This window comes from Acinonyx jubatus, chromosome A1, assembly GCF_027475565.1.
Source record: "Acinonyx jubatus isolate Ajub_Pintada_27869175 chromosome A1, VMU_Ajub_asm_v1.0, whole genome shotgun sequence".
Classification (NCBI taxonomy): Eukaryota; Metazoa; Chordata; class Mammalia; order Carnivora; family Felidae; genus Acinonyx; species Acinonyx jubatus.
In genome coordinates this window covers 154,812,941-154,836,673 of record NC_069380.1, presented here as the reverse complement: position 1 = coordinate 154,836,673, position 23,733 = coordinate 154,812,941, and the positions used below count along the sequence as shown (strand labels likewise).

At 36.2% G+C, this 23,733-nt stretch overlaps 1 protein-coding gene across 13 annotated transcripts in view; it reads left to right on the top strand.

The window, feature by feature from the left end:
* Positions 1–23,733, top strand: part of MCTP1 (multiple C2 and transmembrane domain containing 1) — a 522,244-nt gene that overhangs the window by 269,065 nt on the left and 229,446 nt on the right. For all 13 annotated transcript variants that reach the window (XR_008300305.1, XM_053225150.1, XM_027037852.2 and 10 more), the window contains exons 3-4: positions 14,303–14,445; positions 23,083–23,162. Coding sequence is in view for 12 of the 13 variants with exons in the window: in XM_053225150.1 (XP_053081125.1) it covers positions 14,303–14,445; positions 23,083–23,162 (223 nt within the window). In the remaining variant the exon portion in view is untranslated. The remainder of the gene's footprint in view (positions 1–14,302; positions 14,446–23,082; positions 23,163–23,733) is intronic.

The following is a 23,733-nucleotide window of genomic DNA, read 5'->3' as shown; positions in this document are numbered from 1 at the left end:
CACTCTAACCTCTTTTTTTTTTTTTTCCTTCCCCTCCCCTATGGGTTTCTGTCAAGTTTCTCAGGATCCACATAAAAGTGAAAACATATGGTATCTGTCTTTCTCTGTATGGCTTATTTCACTTAGCATCACACTCTCCAGTTCCATCCACGTTGCTACAAAGGGCCATATTTCGTTGTTTCTCATTGCCATGTAGTACTCCGTTGTGTATATAAACCACAATTTCTTTATCCATTCATCAGTTGATGGACATTTAGGCTCTTTCCATAATTTGGCTATAAGCATCCAACTCTTGATATCAGCTCAGGTCATGATCTCACAGTTCATGAGTTCAAGTGCTGCATCCAGCTCTGCACTGACAGCATGGGGCCTGCTTGAGATTTTGTCTCCCTCTCTCTCTACGCTTCCTCCTCTTGCTTTCTATCTCTGGAGCGCCTGGGTGGCTCAGTCAGTTAATTGTCCAACTTCAACTCAGGTCATGATCTCACAGCTCATGAGTTTGAGCCCCACATCGGGCTTTGTGCTGACAATTTAGAGCCAGGAGCCTGCTTCACATTCTGTGTCTCCCTCTTTCTCTGCCCCTCCCCCACTCACGCTGTCTCTTTTGTCTCTCAAAAAATAAATAAACGTTAAAAAAATTTTTTAATAAAAATAAGCTTAAAAAATAACCTTCCTTCTAAGTATTTTGCATGAAAATATCACACTGCTTACTGTGTGTTTAGTACACCTATTTTTTGGACATTTGATGTAATAGAAGACAAATGTCACAAGCATATTCATTCACCTTTATTTACCCTGGTATGATTTCTAGTTGATTGTTCTGAATAAATCCAAATCAATTTATCAAATAAGTAAACATTCTAAGCACATTGCTGCTAAAATGAGATTGTCAAAAAGCACGTTGTGAAGCTAGGACAGCCTGACCATTTTTTACGAATTATAGTGAACATCAATCACCATAATTTGGGAAAGTGGCAATGGCAAAAGGCTTACTTTTGTACAAGTGATAGCACAATGCTGTTGTGATATTAAGCTTCTCATCGTTCAGATTCAGTATTTGAGAATAAAATCCAAATAACATTCTTATAGTGAATGAGAGAAGGGAGGAAATAAAGGGTATACAACCTACATACTGGTTTCCTTACTAGTTTCTGTGTTATCTTGACATGAGACAGACATTCCTTTATTCACTTCTACATGAGTGTCGTCACATCAACCAACATTTCTTGATCACATATGATAACCCGGGAGTTGTGCCAAACACCAGGGATCAGAAGTAAACAAGTCCTCAACATGGCAGGTGGTGTTGCAGAGGATGTTCGGGAGAGTAAGAGAAGGGCCAAATAGTGTCCATAGGACGGCTTGGGAAAGATGTCTGCATAGCAGGGAGACTTGCATTTGGTACCAGAATAGGACAGAGGATGGTGGACACTGTCAAGTTCAAGGCAAAGGGAAAGGGATGAGGAGGGACACAGGTGTGAGAGAGAAGATGGGAATTTGAGGTGCTACAAGTTGTTCTGTATATTGGAGGTCTAGTGAAATGGAGTCTGGAGAAATTAGAGAAATATTTGTATGACATGCTAAGAAGTTTGAACTTTATTCTGAAATCAGTGAGAAAGCAATGAAGAATTTAAAGCAAGGGAAACATCAGACTTGTGTCCAAAAAAATATCCAGGCATAAGATTTTGGAGAATGAGTTGGAGCGAGGAAGAGTAGAATCAGGGAGACAAAGAGGAAATCATTGACTTTTCTTTTTTTTCTCAAATTGAATTTGTGAATATACCAAGGAATGGATAATTCCATGACCATGCCTCTGTGATGCATTTTAATCATCCTGCAATATAGTCATTTGAAATTGGTTCAGTTAATGATGGTAATCAATCAACAAGAGTCATAAAACTATTCACAGTGCTATTACTTATAGTTTTGATTGATGAAGAGGATTTTGTTTTCTTCTTAGGGTTATAATTACTCCCCCTTTTTTTTTTAGAGGATATGTTCTGTAGGCTTCAGTATTTTAATATCCGATTTTACGATACTTCCTTATACTTATGTTTATTCGTGCAGTGTTTATAATTATTTCAAGGCTATTTTTTTTCTTTCTTTCATTCATTCTTTTTTTTTTTTTGACAAATACAGTAGAATTAGTATCTCTAACACAACTGGGAAGGAGAAATCCCTGGAAAATAATCATTACTTTTCTGGTGTATATTTATTTATTCTTAAATGATTAAGGAAAATAGCTAAATTGCAACTGTTATCTCAACTGAAATGAATTATTCAACATGGGAAATCAGAGATTTGATACCCATTTTGATATGTTTCTAGTTCTTTATTTCAATTTTGTTATATTCAAGTTTTCAAATTGTGATGTAATTATATTATTTTGTCTCCATGCATCTGAATAAGAGTAAGAATACTTGCTAATTGTTATTGAATGTTTTGTTTCTGCCAGTAACTGTGGTAAGTACTTTACACAAATTAACTAATTAAACCCTCACAACAACCTTCATGAGGTTTTATACCACCTTCACTTTCATCTGAGTCAAGTGGCTTTTTGCAATTCACATAGTCAGTAAGTACTGGAGCTGACATTAGAGAGCAGGCTTTCTAACTTGGAGGTCTACCTCTTTACCAATACCCTACATGGCACCAAACCACCTCTGTTGTGGATGGAGTGAAAAGAAGCCTTCAAAATACATTAAAGTATAATTTTATACTTTTTAATTAGATTTTTTGTGGAGCACCACTGAACAATTTTGTTCTCTGCAGAGAAGTCCAGTTTTCAGCATCTGAATAAGTGCCCAGCTTAGCAAAGCCAGTATATTAATGGTAATGTATGTCATTCATACAAGTCAACAAATATTTATTGATGAGTTGAGCACCTGCTTCATGGTAAGTTCTGGGATGCAGAAGAGTTCTTGCCTTCATGAGATTTCCTATTAGATACAGGCAAAGGGCACTAAATAAATCTCCCCAATCACATTCATCCATGCTTGTCTAACTGCTACACTGTCATGATTATGGTTCAAGAGTTAAAGATTGCCAAGTTCAGTGAGATCTGTGACTTCCTAATATAGAATTCAGTCTCATGGGGGCGCCATATGGGAGGACTGAGCCCAAAAATAAGAGCTTGAGCTAGGTGGAACATGTCTATTGATTTAAAAAGCTTATAGTAGGCAAGCATCATAGTGTAGTGGAGCACATTTGGAATCTAGAATCAAACGGATCCTATAACCAGGTCAAGCAGCCTAACGTCTCTGAACCAGCTTACTCACCTATAAAGTACTAAGAATATTAATTTATTCATTTTTTCAGCAAACATCTTTTGGACGCCTTCTATCCACTAGTTTAACTAACCTCACAGGGCTATAGTTATAACTAAATGAAATATTGTGTGAAAAGCCCCAGGTACATAGTAAATATTCATGAAAGTTAGCTCCTTTACATCTCAATCTGTTTTCTTTTCTTGACTGGATTTTATCTTCTACTGCAGTCAGTCAGAAGGCTCAGTGCCCAGGAATGGCCAGGCTGTGGGGGAAACTAGTTCATACCACCTGATCTTAATGAAATGGATTGAATGGAACTCAAACAAGATTGACTAGCTATATAAAGTCAAATCATTCCAATAAAAAATCATACTCGTTTGGAAGCAAAATCTATTTAGAAAGTTGTCTCAGGGGTGCCTAAATTGGTTGAGCGTCCGACTCTTGGTTTTGGCTCAGGTCATGATCTCATGGTTTGTGAGTTCAAGCCCCACATTGGGCTTGCTGCTGTGAGTGAGGAGCCGACTTTGGATCCTCTGTCCCCCTCTCTTTCTGCCCCTCCCCCACTTCTATGCTCTCAAAAATAAATAAACATTTAGAAAGTTATCTTAGAGTGCAAGCCAAGCTTCTGGTAACAAGAAGGCTGTAAGTATAGTGGAAAGATGTTTCCTCCCACCTTGAGTCCAAAAGGGAGAGATCACAGGCTGATGAAGAGGCTCTGCCTACATACTTCATGCTTTCTTCTCTGATTCAAAGCACTTGCTCCACTTTTCACCAGAAGATCCAGAAGTTGTGTTTGCCACTTCTGCTCCCATCTACCAGCAAGAACTTGTCATATGGCCACACCTGTTGCTTGGAGGATATGAAATTCCTTATTGAGGTCATCACATGTGTTGCTAACCTCACAGAGGCTCTATTACTAAAAAAAAATTAAAGAAATGGATAATGGGGTTCATTCTGCCAGGGAAGCCAAATTAAGATCAGAAGGCTCCCTGGTTAAGAGTATAAAACAATAAAAAAAAATACCCAGTTTATATAAAATTCCCTGGACAAGGAGAAGCTTTGAAAACTGGCTCCGAGCCTGAGCTCTGGGGCCTGGGTTACTCACAGACCTGCTTGTGAATGGGGAAGATGGAGTAAAATGTGGTCCAAGATGAATCAGGTGGAGGTGGCCCAATTTATGTATGACAGAGAACTGTAGTAGCCTTTGGGGAAGGGATTTGAAGGGAGGCAAGGAGACCAAACAGAAGGTGCTTAATAATCTAGGTAAGGAATAGTGAGGCAATGCTCACTTGAGCATTGAAATCAGAGATGATTTCAAGAGAGATTTTAAGAATTAGAATCAGAGGGTTCAGGAGCATTTATCAGGTGGTACAGGCTAAACTGTAGTTGCAAGTAGAATTTTAATGATTAGAATTTACAAGATGTAGGAATCTGTTTTGGTTAAGGTAGGCTGAGCTGCTGTTATAAATGCACCTTTAAAATATTTAATGGCTCAAATGTCATAGAAGTTTATTCCTCATCCACATAATCGTCCAAGGCACGTGCTTCTTGGCAGATGGCTCCCCTCCATGCAGTGATTCCAGGAACTCAGACTCCTTACACCTCAAATCACTTTTAACTTGTTATATTTTAAGAACCACATTTTATTCACTGGCATGTATAATAACAGAAATATTACTGTTGTTGAGTTTATAACAACTCTAAATTGAAAGGAATAGAGCAAATTAAGAATATATAGAATATATTACAGATTATAGAGGTACTTACGGCCGGGGAACTCTCTGTGATAAATATCTCTCTGTGAGGTATTTTCTGACTTTCAGCAGCATTCACTTGGGAATTCCAGAAATTGAAATTGAAAAATCCCAAGCAAGGTCCACACCGCAAGTGTAGAGCCAACACAAGGCTTGATCCTATGACTGTGAGATCATGACCTGATTGTGACCTTCACTGACTGAGCCACCCAGATAGTGGTCTTGCCCCATTTTTTAAAAAAAATTACATTCATTATTTACCCAAAAAGGACAAAAGAGGATACATTTCAGAAATAATTCCTTCAAATCTATTAGTAAAACAGGTCTTGTTGTTTCATGTGACAATTTTTAGTTTTTTGAAAAATTCTCTTATGTGGAGTAGCTTTTTCTCTCTCAGTGGCATGTAAGTGAAATCTTATTGTTTACTTTCTTCAGAGAAACTTGGGAAGTTGTCTCATTTTAAGGATTAAAAAACTATAGACAAGAGACTTTGTTAAGAGCACACTGCCTGTAAAAAGCAAAACTGACTATGGCCAATATTCTTTTCACCATAGGATTACCAAGAGCAGAGTCACAGAATCCAAAGAAAGAGGGAGACAGAGAGAGAGAGGAAACACATGCACACACACACACACACACACACACAGAGAGAGAGAGAGAGAGAGAGAGAGAGAGAGAGAGAGAGAAAGAAAGAAAGAAAGAAAAAAAGAAAGAAAGAAAAAGAGAAAGAAAGAAATCCCAGTCCACAGTTGGAAGACTGAGAAAAGCCCACTGAAATCGGTAGTTAAAAGTTATGGGTGACACTCAAGGAAACAATTTCAGAAAAGTACTGGGATAGCCAGAAGAAAAAAAAGTTGAAAAAAGCATAGAAACTTTGGGGTGTAATTTTTTAATATCCTGATTTTTTTAATGGGAAAATTAAAGTACTTTTCAATTTTCTTTCAAATTTTCAAATTTGATTTTTTAGGGGGTTATGATGGCTGTACCAACATAGTAATATATTCTAACAGAATTCCATGGAAAACTGTTTGCCTTTGGAAACAAAAAGAAAAAGAAAAAAAGGAAATGGCAAAGAATATCTGTCGTATCTAGTCAATGCATTAATTAATTACTGGTCATAGAGGGAGCACCCAGAGGCAACAGGAGTAAAGCCCTTTGGAAAAAATGACATCTAGGGCACTCCTGCACTGTGTTTCTCCTATATCATGGATTAATATATAATTTATATTCAAAATTAAAGCAATTTGTCTAAAGAATATGGAAAAAAAACCCATAAGTAACCACTGCCCTTCCATATTTTAGTTTACCTATACTTGCAGACGTTATCAAGAAGTTCCATGTAGATATCAACTGTAATTTATGCCACATATGAAAAGGAATTGAGTAAGCTGTATTTATCCCAAATATAACATGTAGAATCTTTTCTCACATATCCTGAACTCTGCATTTACAAGAGAAAAGTAAGCCAGAAAATCACTCATAAAAATCAATAGCCTATTCTTGTCACTTACGCCTTCTCTCTACAGTGTGCCTTGAAGTGCCTTCTACCCTTCAAAGAAAGAAATATACTTAGTTCAGCCCTACGCTGTGTTACATCACAGTATTATTTTTAGTTCGTCTATGTGCTGTATCATGGTAACTTCATTAACCACAAATTTCAAAATCATTGGAATATTTATATTTCTCATTGTCAAAAAAGTTTACTCTTATTTTATTACAGTAAGCCATATGCTGTTAGAAACCTTTTGCCTTTGAATTTTAATATTTTTAGTTATTTTCCCCTATGTAATATGTCACTCGTAGGGCACTCCAAATCTCCAACAAAAAACGAAGCAGGAATGGGAGAGTTTAAGGAAATAATTTTAATACATAAATATTTGTTTTGAAGATGTTTAAGTCATTAGTGAAAAATAAATGTATATAAAGACATAACCTATTCTCTAAGTATGCTTGAACATTACCTTTACAGGCTATTTCAAGTGTGAAGAACCTTATTATACAATAAACACTCTCTGTTGTATTTGGGCAGCATAGATGCTAGCTTTAAATATTTCTAGAAAAACCAGTACCTTCAGGAAAATCCACCTTAAACTTGAATTGTTTTTAACTCTCCACACTCAATACTTATGTCCACTTCTCTTTGTTGTCCTCTTTTACTCTTCTTTCTCTTCCTCTTCCTCCTTCTTCTCTCTCCTTACTTCCAATATGAGACTGAGTTTCAGTTTGGCATTATTTTTGATTAGGGGTAAGCATCATTGAATGACTATAAATCCCCAAAACAGGAGTAGTTGAACATACAAGGTTTGGGATAAGAGATTTAAACTTGTTAACCAGGAGGCTCGTTAATTCTGATGAGAAAAACCAGTATTTACACTGAAATATCGTTAATGCTATTTTAAGGGAAAAGAGGCTGCCATCTTGTGTATGCTGTGTTGATTGCACACAAAAGTGGACCCATTCAGAGTTTAGTTCTGTGTTAGACTTAAATTACATTAAAGGCTAAATAATCACACAAAATGTCGAAGTGCTCATCAGTGACATGGCTCCAAATAAAATAAAATAAGATAAAGCATAGCATTGGGGCATGTATTCCTTTAGTGCATGAGAAAACATTTTACATACCATCTAATTCTTCTTTTTGAGACAATTTTGATCCTAAGCTTCAGAAATAATTAATAATCCCTAGGACTAGATTAATCTAGAATTTTTAAAGCATAGAATTTATAATTATAAAATAAAAGAATTAGTTTTTAGAAATAAATTCTGAAGTTAATGCTATCTGATAAAATGCATGTGGAAGAAAGTTTGCTCTTGACTATGACATTAATAAAAATAAAACCTGAATTTTATTTTAGAGCTAACTTATCCTGCTTTCTTCTTCATACTTATTTCCCTGTTTTCATTTCATTAGCACCATAAAAAATGTTTTAATGAGGATCATGGCTTAGCTAATAACAGCAAAGCACAAATTGCTAGAAAATGCTTAAGAGCTGAGATGTGTGCAGTAGAGAGGCCTTAATTTTGAATAGAGCCACATGCCTCACAACAATTTGATAAGTGTTAGTGCCATCTTGTGGTTGAATGCAATAATGCAACAAAGCAGCAGCACTGCCAGGTGAATTTATTAATTTTTTGGTTTTTTGAACCAACAAACTAAATATATATACTTGGAAATAATTTTAATACATAAATAAAATATATTTGTATATTTATTATAAATTATTTATATATGTAATAATATAACTGTATAATTATATATTAATTATTGTATAATTATTATATTATATAATTATATAATTATTATTATAACATATATATGTATATATATACACATATATATACACATATATATACATATATATGTATATATATGTGTACATATATATGTATATATATATATAACATAATATATATAACCTGGTTATAACCAGGTTTCTGGTTATAACCACCAGAAAAGATTAACCACATGTTAGGAGCTTGGGAGTTTTATTAAAATAAAATAATTTGAGTTCACTGGATAGTCTGTTACACTAAAACAAATTCCAAAACATGTGGGAAATTCCTTATGTATGAAATATAATAAGGTACTATTTCCCAAAGACAAATTAGGGATTGTGAGTCTGAAAAATGCACTCAAGAAAAATAGGCCCCATGGTCAAAGAACCCTGGAAAAATGCCACAGGTCATATCCCCTTCTTGGAGAGTCATGGTAAACATTCACTTATTTAAAGGCCATGGAAAATGAATCTATTTAATTTTGTTCTAAACCAGCATTTTCTAAGTATGTGTGTCCACAAAAATTCCCTTTTTAAAGAAGCATATAATGCCTATTAATAATCAATAAGTCATAACTTGCTAAAATAAAGTTAGAAAAATACCTTTAAACATAGAAGGTAGAAGTGTTAGACATAAGAGCAAACTTGGAAACCACAGTGAAAGTGGATTAAAGATTGTATCCATTGGCTGTGTATACTGCTGACTCAAGGTTTTGTAAACAATGTTAAGTAACAGCTTTGGAATATGAGAATCTTATTCTGAGATGTTGAAACAATTACACCTGCACCAATGAGGTCAAAATGACTGAAGTGTTTTATAATTTTTCCAGAAGAGAGTGGGAAATATTTATTAGATGGAAATTAGCACATTTTGACTAACCATTTTATTTTTAGAAATTTACCTAGAGGACATAATAGGAAGTGTTGGGTATAAACTCAAGGGTATTCATTACAGCCTTAGTTGTACTTTTAAAATGTAAGTAACCTGTTTATCTACAGTCATAATTCTAGGTAAATGTGTTCACACATTTATCCAAGTAGATTATATCCTGTTATTTTTATAGTTATGTATACTTAAATAAATTGATATGAAAATCCAGGATATTCAGAAGTTTATTTATCTACCAGTTATTGAGCATCAAGTATGTTTGAGACAATAATATCGTATTTCATTCATGTAAAATGATAAACATATGTGTTTGTACAGATATGGTCAAGAAACCAATTTTATAGGAAGAATATTTTTTAAGAAGAGTGTTAGATACAAATCTTTTACTGAACCTAAATAAAAAAATTTAAATAAAATTAAAATTAAAAAAAAAAAACAAAAACAAAAACAATGTGTCCAGTCCCCTACGTTGGTATCACAAGGCAAAAGTCTTGAACTATTAAGGACTCTAAGTCACAAAGGTCCTCTATGTTAAGAACTTGAAAACAATTAGAAATTCCTTAAATAAACATGATATTAAAAAATACTAAATTTTAATAGTAACATCAGAAGATTTTAAGTGATGGTTAGAAAAGACATGCAGCAAATTTTACATTGGGGAGTCAAAACAAAGCAGAGAAAGTCAGATGACCGACTCATCATGAGCGTGCATCTGGATTTGTTTTTCATGTACAGCATGTTTATGTTTGCTAACATATTTGCTATCTCTAGTCCAGATCACCCTGTGGCCGAAGCCACATGTTTATGAAATATTTTACCATCAAAACATGTTTTCAGAGTCCCTCAAAACTGTCTCTCTTCTACCAATCCCTGTGATCTTTGTGCCTGTCACCATTCAAAAATCTGTCCCTCATCCCTAACTTAACCTATAGACCTGCTTTTATTGGCTGGATTGTTATTTCCTCAGGCCATTGGATACATACTGCCTCAAGTGGCATCATCGATATGACACCAAGCATGAAAAATGTGTTTGGAGCTGGCCTCGACTTTACTCACCTGTTCTATGCTGTCGTTTCTTCAATGTAACCTCAAGACAGCGCTAGAAGTGATCTCACAGGCTTGTTGGGTGGTGTATTATATCTGATATAGTAAGTCGTCAGCACATGTTCCCTGGAGTGATGTAGATCCCCTTTTGTAATTTAACTTCTACTATGGACCTGAGGACGACCGAGCAGGATTCCCGAAACTGGGAATTTTGTCAGTTCACCTGTATGGCAGGTGAGGAAAATGTTTCTGGGAAGGGGCAAGAAACAGATTGTGTCTCAAAAGGATTTACTTTTGTATGTATAGTCTTCTGTGCTGAATTACTAGAAGTTTTGTCAGTCCTTTTACAGAATACCTAGACTAAATGGAGTGAGACCCAATTTAAAAACACAAGGCCCAGTTTCTTGAAATCACTTTTCTTATAAAAGAGTTATTCTTACTTTTTGGACAAAAGAAAGAGAGCATTGTTACATCCTGAAATTAGTGTTTGGTGATGATGTGCCAGAAAGAGCGCTATTTGACTGGTCTTCAGATGTGAGTTCTCATCTGACTTGAAATGAGCCACTTAGCCTGTCCTGGTTTTCTCATCTGTAAAATGGAGACTCAATTGTAGGGTGGATAAACAAATGCTGAGTGTGAGCATTCTATAGACCAGAGGAGGCTGCTTGTCATTAGTAGCATTATTTATAGTATCTAATGATTATTCAACATCTTTCCAAAATTATTCCCTGATGGTACTTTAGAGAAAAGCAGGAAAACGTGGATGTTTGGGACATAAGTAGAGGGAACATTGCATCTGAAAATCTAAGTTTGCTTTTATCCTGTTACTTCCTGGCTTACTCATTACATGACTGGGGGCAAGTCACACTGAATCTCAGATTGTTTCTCATCTTCAATATAGGTGGATAACGTCGTCTTTTATCAATATCTCAGAGGATGCATTTAATAGTACTCTGTACACTGTAAATTGACTCAGTAGTCATTAATCTATACCTCCACGTCTATTTAACAAATATTTATTGAGTGCCTCCTCTGCTCCAGACACTGTGCCATGTGCTGGGGAAGAGTCTTGGCCTTTATGGGGGTCATAGCCAGTGGAAAAATGCACACAATAAACAGTTAGACATATAAAGTAAACTATAAGTAACATTCATAATGATTAGTGCTGTTAAGCAAAGAGCAAATGCCAAGGAAAAATAATAACAAAAAATTAATTCAGATTGGGAGGTTGAGAAAGGTATCCCTGAGCAAGTTATATTTAAACTAAGACCAGGAGGAAAATACAATGCCAGCCAGGCAAAAGGGGAAGAGAATGGGAGGGAGGGACTTTTCAAGCACAGAGTCTTGCTAGAATATGCAAAGACTGGAAGCAGAAAATAACTTCCAATGACAGGATAGCTGGAACGTGGTGAAGGGCCCAAAATGGAGTTGGAGACATGGCAAGTCCTGTCTACCATGTTACAGATTTTGGATTTTATTGTAGGTGTAATTGAAAGCTGTTGAGATGTGTTAGGCAAAGAAGGGGGAAGATTAGATTTGTACTTTTAAAAGCTCCGCCTGTCATCTAGTGAACTAATGGAGGGGGACACAGAAGATGTGGGGAGCCCAATTAGGAGGCTATTATTATAGTAGTACAGCAAAGAAATCATGGTAGTAGCTTAACTAGATTGGAGGCAGAGAAGATAGATAAGGTGAGTTTGGGGATTAATCGGACTTGGTGGTGTCCTGGATGCAACGCATGGAGAAGGAGGAGGTATTGAGAACAATTTCCAGGTGTCTTGCATAAGCAGTTGTCAAATGATGAAGTCATTACATGACCCAACAAAGCCTGAGGGAGGAGCAGTTAGCAGGAGAAAGGATCAAGACTTAAGTGTTGGACCTTGTTGATGATGGAATGTCTATTAGATATCCAAGTGGAGTCAACAAAAGTCAAGAGGAACAGAGGTCTACCACCCACACCATTAAGTCAGTGATTCATTCAGTTAGTCATCGGGGGGACCAACAATATGTCTGATTCTGTACTAAGTGCTGGCGATTTAAAACAAAACAAAACAAAACAGTGATCCAAATGGCTCCTTATATTTATTTTATATATATATATATATATATATATATATATATATATATATATATATATATATATATATATTATGGAGCTCCTTATATTTTAGCAGGTAGCATAGTTACATAGATGAATTTGAAATCATGAGGGCATGACTGAGAAATTTCATATAGGTACGTAGATTTTAATATCCCTCCAAGTATGTGCTGCAAAACTCCCAATCCCCAGGGTCCTCAGCCTATAGTTGGGAACCACTGTGTTAAAAGTAGCAATTTTAAACTTTTTGGTTGCACTGACTCCCCTAAAGAATGCATTATAACATGTTACCATATAATAGCCTGCATTTACATTTATAAATATTTTTAAACTTTGTATCATTTTGATAAAATCAAACTGTCAAAATGGGAATTTCACAATGGGAAATTGGGATCATTATTTCATTATACCCAGGCCTAGGCATACAAAAAGCTGGACATTAAAGTTACTTCAGGAATGTGGAGAGTTTTGAGAAAACCCCCAAATGATTAAATAAGAAAAGCCAAATCCTACAAGTCAGTCCTTATTTTGAGCACAGATATTTATGTGTCATTGCAGTGAGGGGAGGTGTTGAGAGGGGATGCTGGTAGTAAGCTTAAGGATATCAGCGTACTTGTAATGTCTAACATCTATATCATGCTTCACAGTTTACTGAGCCCCGCTTATATTTTTCTTTAAATCATATAGACCAAAGTTATCAAGTGTAGCTTCAGTTTACACAAAACAGAAAGAATTAAACAAAATCTTATCATAACGGAGTCGGGCCTTGTATAAAGAACTATTTCCTGAGGATGAAGATTGTCACACTGGAATGATTTACTTGGGGATGTCTCTGATTCACCTTCTCTAGGAGGCACAGACTCACCTTCTCTAATAGCATAGACTCATTAGATCCATTGGCTTCATTCATCAGTCACAATGAGAAATGGTATGATATATATAGAAGCATGTCAAAGCCCTTCCCCCATCCCTGTGTAGTAGAAAAATCACAGGCATTAGAGTCAAACAAGCTTGGTTGGAATTTTAACTTCATCTCCTGTTAGCTGTGTATCCATGAGCAACTTACTTGACAGCTCTGATTTTCTTTTTTCTTTTTTTCTTTTTTTTTTTTTTTTTAACATTTATTTATTATTGAGAAACTGAGACAGAGCATGAGCATGAGAGGGGCAGAGAGAGGGGGAGGCACAGAATCTGAAGCAGTTCAAGCTCTGAGCTGTCAGCACAGAGCCCGACGCGGGGCTCAAACCCACAAACTGTGAGATCATGACCTGAGCTGAAGTCAGACGCTTAACCACCTGGAGCCACCCGGGCACCCCTAGCTCTGATTTTCTTTATTATCATAGGGAGCTTGGGAGGTGTGCAGGGTTAATATGAAGTTGGCAGATGATTTAATAAGCAGTTGTCCCCTTCCCCCAATGCCTTACTCTGAGACCTCCAACCTTTCCTAGCATTCTAAAATTGAAAATTCTGAGCAAGAGAGAATGTGGGACCAAAGATGAATTTAAAGTCCAGTTTGTGACTCACCTTTCCTTAAGCCCATCACACTAGTATAAAGTTTGAGCAGCACATTTAAGTCTAAAACTAGTCAGTTAGGTCAAGATGCTGGATCATTTTTTTGTAGTTGACCAGATGATACCAAGAGAAACGTCAGATTCATCTCTGTCATTTATAATATGAATTAAATTGACATATGCAGCATGCAGTAGAGGTTTTTAAATATCAGGACAGGGTTACCATGTAAAGATCAGAAAAAAAATAATTACTATTATTATTATTACTTAGATTTAATAGTATTATATACTGTCCCTTTAAAATTTAAGGAGAATTTTGGAAAAAAACCTTAACCTTTATTTTCCCATGTGATAAGCTTTATTTAACTTTTATTCCTTTAAATACTTATGTTTAAATGAGCTATTCTCTTGCTTCCAACGAAAGGCATGATTAACATGAATCAATCTGTATCTCTTTAACAGGGACAAGTGATCCATACGTGAAGTTTAAAATTGGAGGAAAAGAAGTTTTTAGAAGTAAAATAATACACAAGAACCTTAATCCCATATGGGAGGAGAAAGCTTGCATTCTTGTTGAGCATCTTAGGGAACCATTGTATATAAAGGTGAGCCAGTTATTTGTTTTTCCCTAATGCAATGACATAAAACTCGCTGTTTGATGGTTTTCTATCACGTATCCTTGTCTGATGAGATTTTTCACGAGAGATAAATTCTGCTGTGCACAACTCTAACCTGTTGATGGTGTGACAGAAACGAAATAGAGGGGAGGGGAAGCGTGGGAGCATTTTTCTTCAGGACAGTTCTCTTGCCAGTCACGTAGGAGGATTATGGACTCCATCTTCTCCTGTTTGGCGAAGTTAAATGATTTAGCACACTCTGGGAATATATATAAACAAGTCTCCATAAAATCTAGCAAGAAAGAAAGCTTACACAGAACCTAGTCTTTTTGTCCAGGAATTATATCAGGGGATCTACCATTACTGGTTGCAAACAAAATGTTTTCCTTGAAAGATGAGAAGGATAAAGATATCCAAAAATGGAAAGAAAAAAAAAAAGTGTTTCCTCTCACTTGATGTAGTTTTGTGTGTTTTTTTTTTTGGTTTTTTTTTCTTAAGAACTTAAGGAGATTCCTTGTTTTGTTTTTTAAATTTTTTTAAATGTTTATTTGTTTTGGAGAAAGAGAGAGAGAGAGACAGAGTGCAAGCAGGGGAGGGGCAGAGAGAGAGAGGGAGACACAGAATCTGAAGCAGATTCCAGGCTCTGAGCTATCAGCACAGAGCCCAATGCGGGGCTCAAACTCAGAAACCATGAGATCATGATCTGAGCTGGAGTCAGACGCTTAACTGACTGAGCCACCCAGGCGCCCCAGGAAATTTATTTTATTTTCCTACCTAACTTCTCTTTAATCCATGTCTCCAGATACTTTTTCTGTATCTAATTCATATTTGTAGACACTCTTTGTGGTTCCTGTGTTCTGACTATCCACTCAGTGACCAAACCTTTTTCTATTTTTACCATAATAACCACATTTTGCAACTGGCACTTGAGCCAAAAATCTCATATAATCACTCTTTGAGCAACCTCTAGGCATCCTCATTCCCATCAACTCTTCATTTATATTGTCTCCATTTGTTTCTCTTCTACACAGAAAGGGGGAAAAAAAAGTAATGAGGCTTTTATTAAAATAAGAGCAGAACTGACTGGTCTGAAGGTAGTGAATTACCTCAGTTGAATGTTCACAGTCAGGTACAGATCCAACTCCTTATTCCACTCTTTCCCCTTCTCATTACTGCACTTGATTAGTCTTAAAATAACCATAGCAGAACAGTTTTTACGATTGGTGAGAAGAGAATCTTCTAAGGACACAGTTGGTAAGTTTCTAGAAGTCATTATAGGAGAATAGATCCATATTTGCATAAGAAACAGTCTCAGAGCACCTGGGTGGCTCAGTGGGTAAAGTGACCCACTCTTGATTTCAGCTCAGGTCATGATCTCACAGTTCATGGGTTCCAGCCCCACATTGGGCTCCGTGCTGATAGTGGGGAGACTGCTTGGGATTCTCTCTCTCTCTCTCTCTCTCTCTCTCTCTCTCTCTCTGCCCCTTCAGTGCTCTCTCTCTCAAAATAAATAAATAAACTTCTAAAATTTTTAATTAAAAAAATAAAAGAAATAGTCTCGAGTGGACATTGGCTAAAGAAAATCAATTAAATAGAATTCATGAACTGTCTTTTAACATATGAGTGACAGCATAAGTATTATTAATGTGGCAATATTCATGGCCAACCTTCCTCCCACCAAAGGGAAGATCTTCAGAGTTGGAGACGCTTTTCATCCCTCCTCTCCACTTCTAGAGAGAAAGAAATATCTACGTGAGAAAAAAGGGAGTGCCTTTATAATAAAGAACTGAGATAGAAGTTGTAAAAGGAATTAAAAATACATACAAATGGTATGTAAAGGAAATTTTATTTCTAGGGAGGTTTGGAAGAGATGAGTTGGGGTAGCTGTGGCCATGGGGATGATGGACAGGAGAGGAAAGCGGGGGTTACTAAGGATTGAACTGAACCATTTGGATCTTGTTGGTTTGGGAGAGAATATGTCCACACATATACTTGTGCCATTGGAGACAGGGATACTACATACAGGCCCAAAGCCTTGGTTAACAACCACCGTATAAGCAAAAGCTAGGAGAGAGACCCCAAAGATTGTTTTTGTTTTTTTCTGTTTATTTACCACGTTGAGTTTTCAAAGTATGGCATCATGTAGCCACGACTTAACTTGTACCATACAGAAAAAGATACATAATGAATTATAAAATATTTGTCACTTTTGTACATTTCTACCTAAGAAAAATGATTAAGTAGAAATTATACTGGTCTTCCGTGTACAAACATAAAATGACAATATTTTTATGTAATACTTATGCTTCTAAGTATGCTTTCATATTTTTCATTTGATTTTTGTTTTCTATGAAATGCACAGGGCATCTTTTGAAAAAAGTCTCTAATTTTTTGCTTTCTTTTTTTCCTTTTTATGTTATCTGCTTTTTGCCTAACCTTGCATACACAGAGACCTAAATCAAATACACTGGTGGAAATATTTTAAGAAATTCATGAACATTGCTTTATTTTCATTGTCTCTACATAGCCATGTGTGATTGACTGACTTGATTTTGATATGATGCCCATATCCTATGTACTGGGAGATTAATCTTCCCTGAAAGATTTCTTAGGGACTAACTGATTCTGTACTGACAGGCAATATGAAAATGCATCCATGTACTAGATGGTTAGAAAATACTGTCTACAACCCTCCTGTCTGTAGTTAAAGGAAAAAGAAGCTTATATGTGCCCTGTAATCTGATTTCTATCAATGTAAAGGTTACCAAGGGAAACAAAATTCACTTCTGAGCCAAGATTGTAAAATCACATTAAAGTTGCAGTGCTTATACCATTTCTAGCAAAACAGATTTCCCCCCCCAAAATCTTGGAACTGTCATTTAAAAAAATTAGACACAAAATAAAAAATAACATACATTCTAATTGGTTAGAATTCCTATAGCTTTTAATTTTAATAAGACTATTCCTTCAGTTCCAAATGACTTTACAGTAAGGGCAGATAAAAACAAGTCTATAGGAATGGACTTGAAATATACTTATAAGGTCATAGTAGAAGCTGGGGGTTTAAATGCAGTAGTTTTAACTGAGACAAGAGCCACTGGAGCCTGGTCGGTAGCCACAGGGATGCCTGCTCAGGCACACATCTTAGATAAGAGGGTAAATTCAGCATCCATTTCAGCAGAATTGAATTAAATTTTCAATTTTCATTTCACTGACACTATTATTCAAGTTACACAGTGAACACCCAGAGTTATAGTGGAAAAGAGAGAAGTAATATCAAGGGGAAATGGTTGTATAAATTGCTGCTTGTTTGGCCTAATCACAGGCTAAAAATCTGGGTATTAGATTGGAGTGCTTTTCTAACTAATAGAAAGTTTCTGATAATTAGGAAGGCAATTCTGTTTGGGATCAGATTACTGTGTCTAAGACTGTCATTTTACCAAAGTTGACATTTCCTTAAATAACTCATATATATCCAGGCTTAAGATTTAAAATTGATGGGATGCCTGGGAGGCTCAGTTGGTTAAGTGTCTGACTTCAGCTCAGGTATGATCTCACAGTTCGTGAGTTCAAGCCCCATGACTGGCTCTGTGTTGACAGCTCAGAGCCTGGAGCCTGCTTTGGATTCTCTCTCTCTCTCTCTCTCTCTCTCTCTCTCTCTCTCTCTGTCTCTCTCAAAAACATTAAACATTAAAAAATTTTTTAAAAGATTTAAAATTGAAACATTCTTCAGCATGGTTCAAGTTAAGCACCGTATTGCTATCTTATGCCAAATTATTTCTGAGTAGGTTTTAAGGGCCCTAAATGAACATCATATACCAATGATAGTCAACCCTGGCTGTACATCAGAATTACCATGAAGCTTTTTTTTTGTTTTTGTTTTGTGTGTGTGTGTGTGTGTGTGTGTGTGTGTGTGTGTGTGTGTAAGAATCCAGATGTTCAAGTGTCTTCCCTACAGACTTTGATTTAGGGCCTGTATGGTAGAGTCCAATTTTCTGTACTTTTGAAACACAATAGGTTATTCTGATGCACTGCTTGGGTAGGGAGCTATTTTTCTAGACTTATAAATGGAAACACCTGAGTAATTGGAAGAAAACGTTTCCAACCCTAAACCACACAGCATCCAAACCAAATTATTCCAAAATTAGATGCTTGTGTCATCTTAGATGTTTTGTGTGGTTCAAAAGTACTTCCTAAATGCATGAATCAAGAATTTCAACTATTTTAGCAACAACAACAAAAATCAATAGCAAAACAAAACAAGGAAACAAAAAAATGTGACTGTACTTGCTTTTGGTTTTTGGGCAAAGAACATAGGAGGTTACTGAGTCTTGGGAAGATAGAATCTCTGGTCACATTTTCACTATAATAATAACTACCATTTCTTGAGCACCATGCGAGGCACAAGGCCTACTTTATCTCATGTAATCCTCAAAATACCTGACAAATGATTTTCCTCATCCCCATTACATAGGTGAGTGAGACTTAGAGAGATGTAGGGTTTCCTATGTCCACCCAGTAATTATGCAACATAACTTGTATTTTCTACTAAAGATGACTAATTGCAATGGCCCCAGTTAGGTTTTCTTTTTTCTTTGCGTTACAATGTCAGTCCTACGATTTTGAATTTAATTATTCTTGTATAGTGAAATGGTTATTTTGAAGCTGCCTGAGTATGAAAATGAGTCACGGATGTATTTTCTTCATAGAATCTTAGATCCTGGGTCACATTACATGATCTGGGTCCTGTTCCATATCCTATTCCCATTATGCATCTTTATTCAAAGGCCACTCTCTCTGATTGTTCTCTGAAACATCTTATAAATAGCAGTCCTCATAACTCCCATACCCTGAGATATTTTTCCCCATGGCACTTATCACTACCTGTCATGCATTCATTTATTATCTGCAGCTCCCCTATATGTAAGCCCCAAGAAATCAGAAAATTTGTTCTGTTCACTGCTGTATTTCCAGTGCCTAGGACAATACTTGGCACATTGTAGATGCTAAACAAATATTTCTCATGTAACTGAATGAATAAATATATGAATCATTTGAACTGGCAATTGAAAACTCCACTGAAGTCGTAATTACCTTTGGGCATTCCAGTCATTTGAGCTAACAAATTCCCATTTGTGGGAGCTGAGCTTTCTGTTACTGATTTCCAAGAGCATTTTAGCTGGTGTACTCCCTGATGCAATTTTTCAGGGGAGGCAATTAAATCAAGATGCTAAATAAATTCATTTATTAGAATAAAACATTTTTTGTTCTCAACTCACGTGAGAATGAAGAGAGGTGTTACGGAAACCAAGCAACTTTTATCTAATGTTATCTAAGGTTTCCATCTCTCCCAGGAGATGTGTGAAGGCAAGCATCCCATCTAAACTGTTCACATGTGAATTCACAGTGCTTCCCTCACAGTGGGTACCCAACTCATATTTGCTAAATTTAAATGTGTTCTATTCTGAACAGAGTATCTTGCACAACTGAATCTGAATCCAACCTCTTCAAAGCCCAGAGTTTTGGGGGGAAGTGACATAAACTTTTTTAGCTTTGGATTCCTTATCTGAAAAATGGAAACAACAATACCCTGTTCACTGAGTTCTATACAACATAAATTTCAGAATCTCCATAATATGTTTAACAGATAACAGTGCCTAATGGGTAGTAAATATTGAATAAACATTAATCAGTGTTCCTGTGCTTGTTGTTATTGCAGTGGGAGTACCTTTTCTTTTTTTTTTTTTTTTAAGTTTATTTATTTATTGGAGGGGGCAGGGACAGAGAGAGAGGGAGAGAGAAAATCCCAAGCAGACTCCATGCTCAGCATATAGCCCAACATGGGGCTCAGTCTCACAACCCTCAGATCACTACCATGAGATCACAACCTGAGCTGATATCAAGAGTTGGACACTTAACTAACTGAGCCACCCAGGTGCCCCAACAGTGGGAGTATCTTTTCCTGTTTTATCTCTTCTCTATGTTCTGTATTTCTGAAACTTTCCCTAAAGCAATGCTCCTTCTGACAGGTAGTTTATAGAACTTGGAACCAAGTCGCAAAGCTAATAATTTCATTAATGAATGGATTCTAGTTGTTACATTCTTTCCCATGATTATGCATTTACTAATGAATAGGAGGAAACTAAAGTAAGCACCTAGCATTAGGACTGGAGGAAAGACTTTCACCGTGAGAGTTAAGAAAGTTCGAATGTTGAATCACCCGTTTGGACTGTCTCCTCTAGCCAGTTCACTGGATTCACAGCTCTCCACTTCACATGTATGTGTGTACCCCAGATGTTGGTTGATTATCACTATAGTCCCTAAGAGTTTTAGCTTTAGGGTGATACAATTAGAAGAGATTACATAAGAGAAATTTGTTTAATTTTGAGTATAAATTTTATGTTGTAAAATACAGTATTTGTAGCCACTTGCAAACAGTGAGGTGTCCGTTGCCTGAGACGTGGCAGTGTACTCATGTGATATGCCACTGGGCACGTGACTAGATCTCAGAGGTGTAATTGATCAAGGAGAATATCTATTACAGGAGCAGTGTGCTTTCTATAACAAATGTACTCCTGAAAGGTTGTATGTAAATCAAATGACTGTGAATTGAATAATTTAGAAGGCATTAGGGGAACTTATCACTTAAGTAAATCCCCTTATGACTTCAAACTTAAGAGTCCTTTTGTAATGCAAAGTATTTATATTTTTATTTAAATATCAATTTTTTTACATATTAAGTTTTTTTAAATCAAAGGCTATTAATACTGGAGAAAAACCAAGGATGCAGGCTGCTGTACATATTGTTCCCTCTGCTTCAAGTTTTCTAACTACTGAGCCCAGTTGTGCTAAATTCTCTCAGCCTAATGGATTCTCACATCCTGGAGAGTTCCATGGCCTGGTTGATCTTTTCAAGAGCTGGCTTACTTGTCCATGCTCATTTACTGCAATGTGCAATACAAAGATTTTCTGTTTGAAAAGATCCAGAAGCACAGCTCCAAACTTCATCTACTAGCATCTTTCTTCCATCTTAAAAGCTTTCCCTGATCTCTATTATTTTTTTTCAAACGCTGTTCTTTTCTTTACAATACTTATCAAAATTTGGAATTACATATTACCTGTGCACTTCCTTGTTTAACATCTGTCTCCTTTACTAAACTGTAAGCAATGATGATGTCAGCTTTGCTCACCCCTGTTTATGCCTAGCATATTGTCTGGTACATAATAAATACTTAATCAATATTGACTGAGGACAGAATGAGTAGGAAAACTAATGAATGGATGGAAGTTAGCCAACTCCCATTTTCTTGGAGTCTTTCAGAAATGGCCCTAATTGATCTAGCTCTGAGCTGTCTCTTCAGCCTTCTTCTTTCCACTCTCCATATTTCTCACTCTGCTTCAACCACACTGACTTCTTGATGACCATTGCGTGTGTTGGTCATTTGCTGTTTCTTCTGCCTGGGAATGATCTTCCCAAACTGGCATAATCCTTCTCATCATTCTGGTCTCTACATGACACACTTCCTGCACGAGGCCTTCCTGGACTCCCTATCTAAAATAGCAGCTTCCAACACACCCCCTTAGACTTTTGTGTCCACAGTGTTCATCACTGAAGTGTATTTATCTATTTGGGTTTGTATACACTGTCTCAGCTCTTAAATGCAGGGTCCAAGAGATCAGGGACAATACTTTTTTATTTATCATAGTATGAATAAGAACCATAAAAGGCCCAAAGAAGATACTGGATAAATAAATAGAAACACATTCTCTTTTCCTTTCTGATTGTTGTTGGTAGTTACATTAATATTATTTCCTAGTCTTCCTTTTGATGATAAAAACTAAATTTGACTTAACCTTAATATGACTTTACAAAATTTTTTAATAACAACACTTCAATTTTAACTTATTTGTATATTTGAAAAGACATTGTTCTATAATATCACAGAATTTATCTTCAGTGCCTGAAAAACACAAAGGAATTAGAATCATGTACTCATCACCAAGAGCCCACTATGGAAGACATATTTGTTGAATTTCATACTCACTTATTTTTCCTTCCAGTAATGCTAATATCCCTTCTATAATATGGGGGAAATATTCTAAGCCTGGATTCCTCCAATTTTTGATGATTTACTATATTTTACTTGATTTTGTTATTCATCTTCCTTAAAGTTCTATTTGATATAAATAACAATTTTAAGTAAAAAATGCAATTTCCTTTGAATATTTTGTGAGACCCTAACATTTCAAACAAAGAAAATTTATTTGAAGTTTATTTATTTATTTTGAGAGAGACTGAGCACTAGCTGGGTAGGGGCAGAGAGAGAGAGAGAGAGAGAGAGCGAGAGAAAGGGAATCCAAAGCAAGTTCTATAGAGTCAGTGCAAAGCCTAATGTGGAGCTCAAACTCACAAAACCATAAGATTGCGGCCTGAACTGAAATCGAGTCAGACGCTTAATCAACTGAGCCACCAAGGTGCCCCTCAAACAAAGAAATTTGTAAAAATATTAGGAAGTTTCACTGTTTTTGATGACACAGACAACCAATATTTTATAGTCAAGGTATTTTCATTTAAAGCTATATTGTAATTATTTCTAATAATGCTTTGTCTCTTTGGCTTCTCAGGTATTTGACTATGATTTTGGACTACAGGATGACTTTATGGGCTCAGCCTTTCTGGATCTCACACAACTGGAGTTAAACAGGTAACTTTTGAGCCACTGTTATATCACTGCCTCTTGTTGTGAAGCTGGGCCTGTATAAATAGAGTGACAGCCGATCTGGGTTCTAGACACTGTTCTCTCATTTATTGTTGTGAGCTGTCATGCTAGCCAGCCTTTTTCAAGTACATCTTCTTTATCTACCCAGTGGAAATAATAGCATCTTCCTTGATTGTCTTATTAACAACAGTTATTTGGAAGAAAAAGTCTAGGACACCTGATCTGTCCCCCAGCACTGTACTAAGCACCAGCAATCTAGAGATAAAAGACAAATTCCTTACTTCCATGTTGCTGATATGGTTGTAGTGGGACATAAAGTAGATTATGCATGTAAATAGAAATGACTAGTTTAAGAATCAGGCTACCATACAGGAAATAAAACATGTATGTACTTTATCTCAAAAACAGCTACTTTCTTATCACCTGAGCCCAAAGACAGTCTAATTTTGCGATCACTGGTGATCCTAGGTTACCAAGGAGTGCCTCAAACATGAAGAAAGATTAGTTGTATTTCCTCAGTCACATTAGTTTACCATTGCTTGACTAGTTGTAAAGC